Raw genomic sequence first — 16,322 nt, 5'->3', positions numbered from 1 at the left:
TTTGAGCGGGGCAGTTTGACTGTAGAGTAAAGGGTCGCTTTGAGCTTGGCACACAAGCGGCAAAACAAACAACTCCTGCTATTGGAAAGATATTGTTAAACTTGAGAAGGTGCAGAAAACATTTACAGGAATAGTGTTGGAGAGTTTAAGCTATATAAGCACAGCAATCCTCTCCACATTCCTTAGTTTTGAAAAACTGTCCTGTTCCTACTCCAGTCCATAATCAAAAGTACAGAATAATAATAAGATACAGTCTTTAGAATGAGAAGAAGTATTTCCACTGAAACAGTTAAAATCTTTAAGATTCTCTGCTTTGAAGAGATGTGGTTGCTCAGTCATTGAGTAGATTTAATACCACAGAGTTTTGTGCACTGAGTGAGTTAATTCAGAGATATTAGGGATAGAGTGGGAAGGTGAAGCTGTGGTGGATTATCTAGTATCTTGTTGACCTACCCCTAATCTCATTTCTTGTATATGTACTACCTGCACTTCACACTGCAACATCTCCCCAAGTATAGTTAACAGAGGTCGCTAATACCATGAAAGACAAATGCCATAGTAACTCCGATATGTCCAATTCACACACACTATTCCAGAAGAGTTAGTGGACCGAAATCCTGAATGGTTCATTATGAACCACTCTACAAGGATAATGTCAGTTCCTGGGGACCTACCACCACCTTGTGGTAACTAGAAGTGGACAATAAATGGGGAGCGCCATTGAATCCTTACAGTGTGGGAGCAGGCCACTCAGCCCATCAAGTCCACACCGACCCTCTAAAGAGCATCCCATCCAGACCTGCCCCTTCCCCTGTAACCCTGCATTTCCTACAGCTAGCCCACCTAACCTATACATCCCTGGACACTCTGGACAATTTAACATGGCCAATCCACCCGAATTTGCACATCTTTGAACAGTGGGAGGAAACCCATATTGACACTGGGAGAACATGCAAACGCCACACAGACTGAATTGAACCGAGTCCCTGGTGCTGTGAGGCAGCAGTGCGAACCACTGGACTCCCATGCCCCCCTCGTTTGAAATAAAATGCCTCATTTAAAAGCAATGAGCAGTGCTGATGACTATCAATTCAGCTTTTTCTTGCTTTTCCTGCTCCTGGTTATGCACAGCATCAAACATTTTTATTTTGATTTTTCAGTTAATCTTTTCCCTCAATGTTCTTTTTTCCTCTCTCAGAAAATGCTGATTATTATTAGAATTCAGATCCAAAAGGAGTTGCTGCAGCATTGGAGATTGATAGCTAAATGCTGATAGCTAGATTGCATTATTGGAGCACAGAAGGTTTTAGACACGTCCACACATGTGGAAAGGACATTTCCTCTTGTGGGAGAATCTAAAGCCTGAGGTAACTCTTTAAAAATAAGGGGTCACCCATTTAAGACAGAATTAAGGAGAAACATTTTCTCACAAAGGGTCGAGATGTTAGTGCTCTTCTTCACAGCAGAGATTTTGAATATTGTAACGCAGAGGTAGGTAGATCTTGGAGAAGCGAGGAGAGGAAAGGTTCGAGGGTGAGGTGAGAATGCAGGTTCGCCATGATCTATTAACAGTGGAGGAGACTGGAGGGGAACAATGGCCTAGTCCACATCTGGATAATGGAAATAGTTAGTGAAGGTGGTTATTTACATTGTTGTGGACTACAGAGTCAAGCAGTACAGAAGAGGCCCTTTGCCCTACCAAGTCTGTACTCTCTTGTGTCAAGCTTTCCCTATCTAATCAGTGAGTGTTGTCAAGAAATTGGTAAAATTGCAGCCCATTCTGCAATCACCCAACACCTCTCCATTCCAATAAGGTCAGAAGACAGAATTAGGAGGAGAATCCCAGGTAGTTTGTTAGATTTTGAGGGACATTGTGAACATTCCTTATTCACTCATGGGATGTGGGTAGTGCTAACTGGGCCAGCATTTATTGCCCAGAGGGCAGTTAAGAGTCAACCATATTGCTGTGGGTCTAGAGTCACATCAACCAGACAAGGTAAAGATGGCCTGCTCTAAAGGACATTAGTGAGCCAGATGAGTTTACTGAACATCTGACTCTTAACTCCAGATTCTTTGGTGAATTCAAATTTCACCATCTACCATGGTGAGATTTGAACCTGGGTCCCCAGAACATTTGCTGAGTGTCTGAATTAATAGTCTAGGAAAGATACCACTAGGCCATCACCTCCCCACCCCACTGAATGTCATCAACCACATTTAATTCAATGAACAGCATGGTCCAAGGATTGAACCCAGGAACTTGATAACCTGTGTAGCCTACTGAAGCAGTTTCGCAATCAACAAAACCACTGTTTCGTTTCACTTCAATATGATAGATATTGTCAGGTTTTCTTTATACTGAAGTGGAGTCAGTCTAAATACTGATCATTTTTAAAAAGAGAACAGTAGGTTAATAATAATATTTCCTCTCAAGTACCTTACGACATATCTCTACAAATACAAACTATTGTAATCTCTCTCTCTCTCCATTCTCACCTTTTGTCCATTGAGTGCCTTCCCTGGAGAAATTCCTGGTTCGCCTTTGTTTCCCTGTAAAGATAATAGGATAACAGTTAACAGGTGCCAGGTTAGCTTTCCCATTCTGAAGATTCACAAAAGATTCCTCTTGCTGTTTCTTAAGCTCAGCTCGCAATTCACTAAATTAATACACTAGCAGTGACTTGAAGAGGTTTTTACACGATGCGTTCAATCCTCAACACTGTAAAAGCTCTGAGGGAATCAAACATTTCACTCAGTTTAGCTTCAGAGAGATCCTTGCTAAGAAAAGTGTTGCCATGATTACTACGTGCTGTCATCTACACATAGGAATGAGAAACTGTAGTTCGGCAGCTCATTTAGAATTTATTTCAACAGACAGGACATGTATATTAGAATCAATATTATTCATATTTATACATCTGTATTAATACTTATATAAAAATGCATGTAAATGCTTGCCTTAATATTATCAATTTGTATATGTGAATTAATATTATGTTGTACCTGTATATTCATATAACCAAGACTAATGCACAGGTACATAGTTATATTAAAACACTTGCACATAGTAACATTTGTCACATATGTACATTGCACCTGTACATTGAAATTACTACATACATGTGGAACAATATTACAGTGGAGCTGTACATTACTGCTACTATTTCAATGTCTATTAATGTTAGTATGTACCTGTGAATTTATGTACATGCACGTTAATATCAATATTATTGCACTGTCGTGGTTCCACGATTACAGTGTCATAGATCATGCAGCACAGAAACAGACCCCAATTAGTCCATGCTCACCGTAATCCCAAACTAAACTAGTCCCACCTGTTTGCTCCTGGCCCATATCCCTTCAAAGCTTTCCTATTCATAATTTTATCTAAATATCTTTTAAACATTGTAACGATAACCACATCCATTACTTTCTCTGGAAGTTCATTCCACCCAAGAACTACTGTCTCTGTAAAAAAGGTCGCCCTCAGATCCCTTTTAAATCTTTTTCCTCTCACCTTAAAAACACACTCCCCAGTTTTTATCTACCCCATCCTCAGGAGAAGATCCTTGTTATTTACCTTATCTATGCCCCTCATGATGTTACAAACCTCAGTAAAGTGATTGAAACATACATATTCCAATTTTAAAGCTTCTGGGTGAAATCTGCAGAGCCCTTGGCTTTGATGTTTGTGTCATTATTGTCTATGGGAACAGTGCCAGAAGACTGGAGGATAGCAAATGTTGTTCACCTTATTCAAGGAGGGGAGTAGAGATAACCCTGGTAATTATAGACCAGTGAGCCTAACTTCGGTTGTGGGTAAAGTGTTGGAAAAAATTATAAGAGATAGGATTTATAATCATCTAGAAAGGAATAAGTTGATTAGAGACAGTCAACACGGTTTTGTGAAAGGTAGGTCGTACCTCAAAAACCTTCTTGAGTTCTGTGAGAAGGTGAGCAAACTGGTGGATGAGGATGGAGCAGTTGATGTGGTGTATATAGATTTCAGTAAGGTGTTTGATAAGGTTCCCCACGGTAGATTATTGCACAAAATACAGAGGCATGAGATTGAGGGTTATTTATCGGTTTGGATCAGAAATTGGCCAGCTAAAAGACGACAGAGGGTGGTGGTTGATGCGAATTGTTCATCCTGGAGTTCAGTTACAAGTGGTGCAACTCACGGATCTGTTTTGTGGCCACTGCTATTTGTCATTTATATAAATAACCTGGATGTGGGCGTAGAAGGATAAGTTAGTAAATTTACGGATGACACTAAGATCGGTAGAGTTGTGGAAGGTGCTGAAGGACGCTGTGGTTTCCAGAGGGACATTGATAAGCTGCAGAACTGGCTGAGAGGTGGCAAATGGAGTTTAATGCGGAAAAGTGTGAGGTGATTCACTTTGGAAGGAGCAACAGGAATAAAGTCTACTGGGTTAATGATAAAGTTCTTGGTAGTGCAGATGAGCAGAGAGATCTCAGAGTCCATGTACATAGATCCCTGAAAGTTGCCACCCAGGTTGATAGGGTTGTTAAGAAGGAATACAGTGTGTTAGCTTTTATTAGTAGATGGATTGAGTTTCGAAGCCATGAGGTCATGCTGCAGCTGTACAAAACTCTGGTGCAGCCACATTTGGAGAACTGCGTACAGTTCTGGTCACTGTATTATAGGAAGGATGTGGAAGCTTTGGAAAGGGTTCAGAGCAGATTTACTAGTATGTTGCCTGGTATGGAGGGAAGGTCTAACAAGGAAAGGCTGAGGGACTTGAGGCTGTTTTCGTTAGAGAGAAGAGGTGACTTAATTGAGACATATAAGGTAATCAGAGGGTTGGATAGGATGGACAGTGAGAGCCTTTTTCCTCAGATGGAGATGGCTAGCACAACAGAACATAGCTTTAAATTGAGGGGTGATAGATATAAGACAGATGTCAGAGGTAGTTTCTTTACTCAGAGAGTAGCAGAAGCATGGTATCGCCTGCCAGCAACAATAGTAGAGTCGCCAACTTTAAGGGCATTTAAATGGTAATTGGATACACATATGGATGAAAATGAAACAGTGTAGATTAGATGAGGTTCAGATTGGTTTCACAGATCAACACTGAGGGCTGAAGGGCCTGTACTACACTGTAATGTTCCATGCTTCTATGTTCTGTGTTCAATGCACTCGTGGCCTAGTCTGGGCAAGGATCTGTGGCAGTAAACAAAGGCCTTTCTTTCACACTGTTTCATTCAATCACTGACCCATTGACTGTCAGAAGTTATGCCTTGCAGGGCCTAAAGAGATGTGAAACCCACACAGTCACAGGGAGAATGTGCAAATTCCACACAGAGAGTCATCTGAGGCAGGAATTGAACCTGGGTCTCTGGCGCTGAGATGCTTCCTACAATTAATTACAAACCTCATGCTGATTGGACTCATGAATAACTAATACTTCCACATGATGCTGAAAACTCACCTTCAGCCCTGCAAAGCACAAGTGCTGTAAATCAACGGGTGAACAATTGAATGGAAGCGTGAGAGTCCACTAGAGCAGGACGATGGGGCCAATGACACATTGTTACTGCTACTGCTATGTAGTAACTCCTGCCCAGAGATCTGTCGCCACATTATACCATGCTTGGCTGTATTGTGCCATCCTCACTTATCTTTGATGGCACATCTGTCCACCATTCTGTGACACCAAAACTTGGACTAACCCCTCTTCCTGCAGCCACCTCACTGCTTTCTGGAAGAGATCGCTTTAGCGTTTCAGCTCTGATCAAATGACTGAAATACTGACCATTTATCTTTTGCATGTCAATTTTCAGAGATCTTTTTTGCTCTTGCAATTTCGAGCACCTCCTCATTTGCCCCATGGTCTGTGTATGGAAAGTTACACATTCTAAAGGTTTCTATTTACTTCCACAGATCCTTACTTATTGTCCAGGCTTAGCCACAAACATATTCAATAACTGAACAGGCTCGAAGGACCGAACAGTTTACTCCTGCTCCTATTCCTTGGTGCGCTTCTCTCCACTTCACCTGACGAAGGAGCAGCTTGTGATTTTAAATAAACCTGTCAAGACTATAACCTGGTGTCATGTGACTTCCGACGTGGTCCACCCCTGTTCAACACCAGCACCTCCACATCATGTCTATTCTCCATTTTTCTTGAGCGAAACAGAAGGTACAATCTGCAGATATTCTTTGACACTGGATTCACAAAATTAACTTATAAAAGCTGTGACTTTGGTTTTCTGCTCCAACTTCCTAAGTTGTAGTTCTCCCACTCGTTAAGAAAACAGTGGAAAATTGCAAACTAACCAGCTCAGCAAAACCCCAGACTGTATCTAACATCAATCAGCATCATTTTATGCAACAAAACCTCAAGTTGTGTAATGTAACTATTTACAATACAACGTGCATTGTGAAATACTGGCTGGCTTAGGACTTGGGGGAGAAAGTTCTACGGGCATCAGAGTCAGGAAACTCAGAATTTCTATGGCGATTTTGTCTGAGATTACGTCATGGACTGGTTGGATGAATGGATCTGTTTGGTATTGTATCTCTCTACGACACTGTGAAACAGCCCCATTATGTTAAAAGTGTGGACAAACAGAATTTCACTGAAATTTTCAGCTTTAGAAAGCTTTGAATATCTGAACCCACTATCCCCTCAACTCCTCATTCACTTCTAAAAGTGTGGAAGTGCTGCAGGTGAACTGTCAGCAATAATGACTTGGAAATATACTGCTGCTCTTTTGGTGTCGCTGGGTCAAAATCCTAGATTTGCCTCCCAATGGGCATTGTGGGTCAACTTACAGCAAGTGGACTTCAGCAGTTCAAGAAGGCAGCTCACCCCCTACTTTTCAAGGGGCAACTAGGCATGGGCAATAAATGCTGGGTCCAGCCAGTTGACACCCATAATCCCACGAGTGAATGAAAGAAAATGCAATGTTAGCAGTGTTTCAATCTGATTAGGGACTGTCAACATTTAAAGAGAAACATGAAGATCTTGTTTTAATTGGGGGTGCTGTGAAAACATGGATTCTTTGTTATTCAGTCCTGGTAGACTCCCTTTGCTGGTACCAGTGTATATGATATCCACAATTGGACAGGATGCACAATGTCATTTTGAGTATGCTTCATGGCACGTGTGTGTGCATGCTTGTACATGTGCGTGCGTGTATGTATGCGCATGCGCATGTGTCAGTGACCAACAGCAGCTACTACACCTGAGCAGTCATGGAGGTGCTCTCTAAGCTTGCCTACAGGGCTGGTGGTTTGGTCTGCTGCCAGGTATTTAAACTGCTATCTGACTGGAACCTGGAAAATCCCAGTCAGCTTCCACCAACTGGTCTTCAGTGGCTATGCATTATTTCAATCACTGCCCTCCCAAACTCACCACAGGGTCAGTGACTTGGGATAAGATGCAGTCCATCTCACAAGCCAGCAGCACTACCTTTAGCACCTGCCCTGTTCCCCAGCCATGATGTTTATCTGGTTTTTAGTTGTGGGTCACCTCATTTCGAGTCACCTTTCTAGCCAGTTGTATAACTGCTGCTCTGTCAGATTGTGATTTCACCGTGACATCCCGCAGATTTTAATTCTACCAGAAGTATCAGCCCAAGTGAAAATGCACCTATTTCTTACAAACCTAATGATCTTTTGATCCATTTAACAAAGCATTCAATTTTATCTCAGTTTTATCTAGGAATTCTCACCATACAAGCAGTCAGTGATGTAATATTACCAGCAACTTCCTCTATGGTTTGCAAATTTGGACACAGTTCAAATAGTTTGAACTACACTTGGAAGCTAACAGAATTTAGTGTTGCAATCAATTTCCTGAGCACATATAACAGACGCTGAAAAAGATTTGAATTTGTAAACCAATTGTTGCATCCCACTTTGAACTCATTGTGAGGGAAATGATGCACACAAGAGTGGAAGGAAGTCTTCAAAAATCAGAATCATGAAACACTCTGCATAACATAATTCATTTAACAGCACAGATGAAAATCAGTGAAAATGATTCCTTCCAGACAAGAACTTGGCTCATTATTCACCAAAGCAATTTCTTGGCACTGTTTGAACTTTCAATCAAGACTGTGACAAACCTACAAAGTGATTTAAGTTCTAGGAGGCTTTCTTTCTCTCTTACAGTTTACTGTCAAACTGGAACAAAGTGAGGAAAAATTACTGTTTGGATAGAAATCTCCAATCTGGTCAAACCCACAATCTGGACTACTTTACCTCAAGCTAACTTAACCCAGAACAAAAATGAATGGGGCCCGGCAACCTAAACATCCAAATGCTTACGGTGCTGTAATAAAGATTGTTGGAACTCATTAAACTGTGACATTTATCAGAAGACGAACTGAACGCAGTAGGTGGCCATTCAGTTTGTTGCTTGCATACTAGCTCTTGTCAAGATCCATTCCCCAATCTCGCTGTGATGCACTCAGATTTGAGACAACAAAATGACTGAAGCTAATTGCTGACTACACTGTGACTTTACTAACAAACGATAACACATTGTGAACAGTTCTCTGCTGTAAACACACACACACACACACACACACATCCAATAGTTTCCTGAAACCAAGACATGTATTCCTTTCCAAACTTTAATTCTCTTTATATATAATATATACTTTATAAACAGTGAAGAGAAATAATACAATTTACTCACAACCTCAGTGTGCTTTGTAGTCAATGAAGTATCTTTGACATGGTAGTCGCTGTTGTAGTGATGTTACCATTGTGGTCAAATTTTGAGCGGTAAACCCTTACATACAGTAAACACCATCTCAAACAGATGGTCTGTTTCGGTGGTCTCGATTGAGGTCTAAATATTGATCAGGGCACCATGGAGAAACATTGAAACAAAGAAAATGGGAGCAGCTGGAGGCCACTTGGCCTTTTGTGTCTGTTCTGGCATTCCATATGATCATGGCTGATTATTCAGTTCAGAACAGTTTAGCTCTAAGAACCATATCAAATAAAAACTGAAAGAACTGTGGGTGTTGTAAATCAGAAACAAAACCAGAAATTGATGGAAAAGCTCAGCAGATCTGGCAGCATCTGTGAATTGTTCGAAGGAAGGGTCACTGGACCTGAAACATTAACTTGATTTATCTCCACAACATTGAAAGGAAATCAGTCACCTTAATGCAGAAAGGAATACTTCAGGATGACAATCCAAATATTTATCTGTCATCCAATTTGTCACATAGTAAGGTTTAATGAGATAATGACTACATTTCAATCCTCATAAATTATCTCCCGTACTGAGAAACTGCTGTGTGGTTTTGTTTGTAATGATGAACACTTGAGTAATAATGCTTGAGGTTTCTGGTACAAAATGTTGACAATCATAGAAAAACCTCAACAGTAGCCTGTACAAACAGTAAGCAAGAAACAGCAGCTTCTGCCTTTAGTGTCAATGTTTACATTGTTGCAGAACATTTGGTTGTCTTTAAAGAGGACTGGAAAAGAATCTCAATCTGGATGGGTTTCTGCAGCTGATAGCATCCCTTTTAATACCCGGATGGATGTTGGGGACAACTATTAACAGCAATAATGTCCCTTTTTCTTCCCAAAAGGATCTATCTTCCTTCCTCATTGGCAAACTGTCAAGCGAAATGAGTGAATATATGAATTTGGGCACTTGACTCCTCCAGTCTCCTCCGCCATTCATTAAGATCATGGCCACCAATCTGTGTACTACCTCAACCCTGACCCAATCGCCTGAGATTCTTAAGGACAGGAAGAGTCAATCAACCCCCACCTCAAATACCCACACTAATTCTTTCCCCATTGCTCTGTGAGTAGGTATCACACAGACACATGGCTATCCGATTGAAAGCTTTCCATAGAATCCCTACAGGGTGGAAGTAGTCCATTCAGCCCATCAAGTCCACATCAACCTTCTGAAGAACATCTCACCCAGACCCATTCCCCAACTCTATCCCTGTAACCCTGCACTTCCCATGGCCAATCCGCCTAACCTGCACATCTTTGGACTATGGGAGCATATTGGACTACCCACGGAAACCCTCGCAGACACAAGGAGAATGTGTAAACAGACCTTCAGTCCAACTCGCTCACGCCATCCAGATATCTTAAATTAATCTAGTCCCATTTGCCAGCATTTGGCCCATATCCCTCTAAACCTTCCTATTCATATACCCATCCAAATGCCTATTAAATGTTGTAATTGTACAGTCTCCACCACTTACTCTGGCAGTTCATTCCATACACACAACACCCTCTATTGAAAAAGTTTCCTCTTAGGTCCCTTTTATATCTTTCCCCTCTCACCTCTAGTTTTGGACTCCCCCACCCCAAGGATAGGACTTTGTCTCTGCACCCTATCCATGCCCTCATGATTTTATAGACTTCTATAAAGTCACCTCTCAGCCTCTGATGTTCCAGGGAAAAAAGCCCCAGCCTATTCGGCCTCTCCCGATAGCTCCAAACCTGCAACCCCGGCAAAACCCTTATAAATCTTTTCTGAATTCTCTCAAGTTTCACAACATCCTTCCTTTCGCAGGGAAACCAGAATTGTATGCTCTATTCCAATAGTGGTCTAACCAATGCTCTGTACAGCTGCAACATGACCTCCTAGCTCCTGCACTCATGCATTGACCAATAAAGGTCAGTGTGCCAAACGCCTTCTTCACCACCCTGTCTATCTGCAACTCCACTTTCAAGGAACTATGAACCTGCACTCCAAGGTTTCTTTGTTCAGCAACATTCCCCAGGATCCGCCAAGAGCCGCGGCTTGTCTGAACAATGAAATTGTGAAATCCACAGCAAACCCCAGCCAACAAACTACATGCGACATCCACTATAAATTTAAGTCAAGTTTAAGCTTCCACCAGTGTGGAAATAAAATTGGGAATAAAAGTGGTCATTTTTATGCTTCCCCTTTGTATTTGTTCGAAGCTGTTTTTCCTGTCTTGTCTGCCAAATACCAATTCTTGGACTGGGAAGAGCAGGTGATTGATTCCCAAGTTTACAGCCAATGCTGGGCTTGTAACCAAACACAACTAGCAACACACTATTTATCAACTTCCACTGGTTCTTACCTCCCTGTAGGGAAATGGATCATTCTGAATATAATCTCACTGATGAATTAATCTTTCCTCTTCACAAAAGATTATTTACGCTCCTATCACAAGCAGATCTTTCTATGTTTTGGGTTTCCTGAGAGACCTCTACATGATGCGCAGGCTTTGAATTTGTGGTTACTTGGAGTGTCTCTGAGAATAGTGAGTTTAGCGCTGCTGCCTCACAGTGCCAGAGACCTGGGTTTATTCCAGCATCGGGCAACTGCCTGCATGGAGTTTGCATATTCTCCCGGTATCTGAGTGGGTTTCCTCCAGCTGCTCCAGGTTCCTCCCACAGTCAGATATGCAGATTATGGTGGACTGGCTATGGGAAGTTGCCCATAGTGTCCAGAGATGCAGGCTAGGTGAGTTAACCATGGGGAATGCAGGTTATAGGGATAGGATAGGATTTTGTGTCTGGGTGGGATGTTCTTCAGTGGGTTGGTGTGGACCTGATGGGCCGAATGGCCTGCTTCTACACTGTAGGGCTCTATAAACTGAAAGAAACAGATGCTGGATCAGGCATTGGCCCTTCAAGCCTGCCATTTCATACAGCATCATCCTCATAGCTGACCTATCAACCTCTACCTTGGGAAATCCTACATGTCTGAGCATTTACAGCTCTCTGGAATGGAGAATTCTGCATTGAGTGGGGCAACTTTTCCTCATGTCAGTTTGAAAACTATGCAATAATACTGTGGAGTGAAATGGGTGACAAGGGATCTTCCGTAATTATGATTTTCCTTAAGCCTTTTTAAAAGTGTTGGGTAAAGTCAGAATCGATTGAAATTTAGTTCGATCCTTGCAGTTATTGTAAAAGGGAAACATACGGAGGAGGAGAGAGGGGAGGTCTGGTTCACGATACGTTCTACACTGTACCAATCCCACAATTTGGAGATGAACAGTGGGGTCTGCACTTTTCAGCTTCACACTGGCGATGAACCTTGCACCCAAGCTGTGCCTGGCAGAGAAGTGCTCATTCACTGCTGCTATTTCTGGATGATGCCAACTGCTATTCTCCAGAACTGATGCCACTAGAACTTGTAGATCATTAGAATTTAACTGCGCGAGACGGGTTCTAAGTGATCGTGAAGGGGAGGAGGAAATCATTCCCACCGAGACTCATTCAGTCACCTTTGACCCCCCCATGCAAGTTTGCTCCAATATACTTTACCATGGAGTAGAGTTACGGACTTGTGTTTGGGATTCAGATCTCCGCCCCCCCAGTCAAATGTCAATCTGTCTGCATCTTCTGAAGGCCACTGCCATGTCAGGTCTCTTGATGTAACAAATGCAACTGATACGCCAGGTCCTTCCAGACAGTGGGAAGCAGGATCCTCTTCACTGTAGAGGGGTTGCCACCTCAGGTTCCACTCTCTTGGTTTCATTAGACTTAGTAAGGGAATTCCCAGCCCTTATAAGGTCAACCTGGAACCGAGTGGGTTTCTTTTCCCAACAAAATGCCAGCGGGACTTCTGGACGGACTCATTGTTCACAATGTTATTGCAAACATTTGGCATTGTTTGGAAGATGACAAGATACAGTTCAGGCAAACAGGAAGAAGTTAAAATATTTATAATAAGTGTTTTAACACAGATACAATGATTGCAAAGAGCAACAGTGAAGCCAAACATCACATCACACAGAAGGAGCACACTTTATTTAAAAAACTTTTCCCCACACTCATCAGGACATTTGCAAAAATACCAAACATTTTATACTCTATCAGATAGGTTGGGAATAGAGACTCCCCATGCAAGTAGTATTCTTACCATTCAATATAAAATGTGTTCTCTTTGACTTTGGTATTTTGCCGGACCGTCCTGATGAGTATAAGATGTAAAGCTTTGTCAAAAAGTGCCTTTTTTTTAAGCAATGCTTAAGTTCTATACAAACAAGGGTAATCATTTTGATGAAAGTACCAACCTTCACGCCAGGGGGACCAGGGCGACCTGGGTTTCCATGTGGTCCTTGGCGTCCCTAGTAAACAAAAACACAAAGACCCAAAGAAAATCAGATTACTGTCAATCTCACATGGACAGCTCACTTTGCATCAGATTAAATACACCTCATAATTCTAATCAGAACAAGTTGCTGCCAGACTTGCTGAGCTTCTAGAGCCAATTTCTGTTTTTGTTTCAGGCCTCCAGCATCCACGGTTCTTTGTTTCACTCATAATTCTAATTGTTCGTTATATTCATCAATGTAGAGCTCTTACTCAAAACTGCACTAGAGAAGCAGAAATGGGAATAGGAGTAGGCCATTCAGCCCCTCAAACAAGTTCCACCACTCAATAAGACTGTGACCGATCTTTTACCTTAACGTCACCTTCCCACACTATCCCCATATTCTCAAACTGCCCAAAAACTGCCCAATCTCTATCTTGAACAGACTCTCTGACTGAGCAGCGACAACTTTCTGCAGTTAAGAATTCTTAAGACTCTTTAGAAAAAGCAGCTTTTCATCTCTGTACTTAAGAGGCAGCCCCCTTGTTCCTTGTGTTCCTCAAGCAGAGGGAAACATTTTCTCTACACTTACTCTGTTAAACACTTTAAGAACTTTTTATGGCTCAATTAGATCACATTTAATTTTTCAAACTGCCTGGAAATGTTGGTCTGGTCCATTGAATTTCTTATGAGATAATCGCCTCCTCCCATGGGCCAATGTAGTGAACCTTCACTGCACTCCCTCCAGGCCAAGACTATTCCTTTTTTTTCCACCTCTAACCAACCTGTTCAGAAATGTTATTACATACCTCTGGAGCAGGTGGGACTTAAACTTGGGCCTCCTGGTCCAGGGGCAGTGACTCCACCTCTGCACCATAAAAGGACCCCTTACAAGGACTCCTGAGGCAAGGAGACCAAAACTGCATTCAAAACTCAGCAAGTAGCTACAGCAATTGTAACAAGGTTAGCCATCTGGACATCATTAAATACAGGATCCCTAATGTGGAAACAGGCCATTCAACTCAACAAGTCCACATTAACCCTCTGAAGACCATCCCACCCAGATCCATCCCCCTACCTTAACCCTGTGACTGCGCACTTCCCATGAGCAATCTACCTAGCCTACACATCTCTGAACACTGTGGGTAATTTAGCACCTGGAGGAAACCCATGGGGAGAACGTGCAAACTCCGTGCAGACAGTCGCCCTAGGCTGGAATCGAACCCGGGTCACTGGCGCTGTGTGAGGCAGCAGTGTTAACCACTGAGCCACTGTGTATGGGTTCCCCAATTGGGGCTGTTAACTTGGTCCAATGGGGGAGCCCTGGCTGACATCCAAGATGAATGTCACGGATGCTGGGTCCCTGAATGCCTGACTCAGTGAGAGGCAGTGCTATTGTCAAAGGCACTGCATTTGTAAATAAAAGGTAATTGGTGATGGGATGGCGGTCTTTGGAGGAGTTATTTCAGTAATCTCCTCTACACCTACACCCTGTGTCCACTTCTGGTTGCCCTGTCATAGGAAGAATAGCACCAAGCTGAGAGGGTTCAGAAAAGATTTATCAGGATGTTGCCAGGAATGGAGGGTTTGAGTTATAACGAGAGGCTAGATAGGCTGAGACTTTTTTTTGCTGGACTGTGGGAAGTTACAAGGTGACCTTATAGAGATTTATAAGGTCAATATGGGGTATTGATAGAGGTATAGAATGGCAGGTGCTTTTTCCTCAGGGTGGGGGATTTCAAGACTGGGGGCATATTTTTAAGGTGAGAGGGGAATGATTTTAAAAAGACATGAGAGACAATGTCTTTATAAAGAGGGTGGTTCCCATGTGGAATGAACGTCCAGCAGAAGTGGTGAATGTGAGTGCAGTTACAAAGTTTAAAGGACATTTGGATAAGTCCATGAATAGGAAAGGTTTGGAGGGATATGGGCCAAGTGCAGGTAGTTGGGACTAATTTCGTTTAGGATTATGGTCGGCATGGACTGGTTGGATTGAGGGGTCTATTTCCATACTGTATGACTCTATGACTTTAAAATATTGTACCTTGATTAATTATTTGATTGATACCTGTGCACGTATAAGGTGGCAACATTTTCTTTTTTTTTTGTTTAACCACATTTGAATGTATGTGGCAATATAATTTAAATTTACATTGCAGAAGGAGGCCATTTGGTCCATTATGTCTACATAAGACAACAAAGATATATAGACATATAATGTTTACAAGTGTTAACACCAGATAAAACAATTCAAACCTAAAAGTTGTTTAATAAGCTTTTATTTCATTAGTTACTACTCAAGTTTTTTTTAGTGTGGTTCAATATTAAGACAATATTTAATGTGCTGGAGAGTGTTTTTACTGGAGTGATTGTATACGTTCAACAGTTTTCAGCGAATGTGTCATAACCCACTCTGCTCATTCAATCAACTTGAGCACAGATATGTTTTTTTCCATGCTGCTCTACGTTGGAAGTGGGAATTGGGTTAGCTAAGTTGGCAGGACGGTTGGTTTGCAAAGCAGTGTAATACCATCAGCATGGGTTCAGTCCTCACACTAGCTGAGGTTACCCTGAAAGACTCTCCTTGCCTAATGTATGGTGTTCCTCAGGTTAAATCACTACCAGTTGTGTCTCTCTAAAGCAAGCATAGCCCAGTGATTGGAAAGTCTACGGTGACTTGACTTGACCTTGGAAACATAGACAGAGTTGAAAGTATTGCAGAACCTAACCTCTCCATCTCCAAACAGTACCTCAAGTTCAATTGATTAAGTTGATGAACTCCATCCTTGCATATTGCAGCTGGAGATGACAGTCATTTGGTTTTTCTGTGGTCAAGTTTAACCAACCTTTAAGTCAAACTTGAGGTTCATCTCACTTCAGGGGATGTGTAATACCTGGCTCTGAAGTAATACATTATAACAACACTGAAATGACTTTAAACGTCAGTGCCATTCCAGCAAATTACTTCTTCTGTTCAGGAAAAGGATGAGGTTGCATCCACTTTTCACTGGATTTTTTTTATTGAGAGGCCCAGGATGATACTCTAACAGGTTCAAAGCCATTTTAGCCATTGCTGGCCCAATGGCCGCCATCTACACTGTATTCAGAATCAAAATACAGCTATTAATTTACAGTGTGAGATTGCCTGTGGCAATCAAATGAGAATTGGGTTGTTGGAGAGGGGTGGGGAAAGAGGAGGGTGTCACATTGTATCAGTGGTTAGCATTGCTGCCTCACAGCACCAGGGATGCAGGTTCGATTCCATCCTTGGGTGACTGTTCA

The 16,322-nt window shown here is 42.0% G+C and overlaps 1 protein-coding gene across 2 annotated transcripts in view; it reads right to left on the bottom strand.

Moving 5' to 3' along the window:
* LOC132825922 (collagen alpha-1(XXVII) chain-like) overlaps positions 1–16,322 on the bottom strand; it is a 593,955-nt gene that overhangs the window by 430,327 nt on the left and 147,306 nt on the right. For both annotated transcript variants that reach the window (XM_060841558.1, XM_060841557.1), the window contains exons 5-6: positions 13,021–13,074; positions 2,497–2,550 (exon numbers count right to left, since the gene is read on the bottom strand). In XM_060841558.1, coding sequence (XP_060697541.1) covers positions 2,497–2,550; positions 13,021–13,074 — 108 coding nt within the window. The remainder of the gene's footprint in view (positions 1–2,496; positions 2,551–13,020; positions 13,075–16,322) is intronic.

Source organism: Hemiscyllium ocellatum, chromosome 21 (assembly GCF_020745735.1).
Source record: "Hemiscyllium ocellatum isolate sHemOce1 chromosome 21, sHemOce1.pat.X.cur, whole genome shotgun sequence".
Lineage (NCBI taxonomy): Eukaryota > Metazoa > Chordata > Chondrichthyes > Orectolobiformes > Hemiscylliidae > Hemiscyllium > Hemiscyllium ocellatum.
This window is presented reverse-complemented; position numbering and strand designations above follow the sequence as displayed.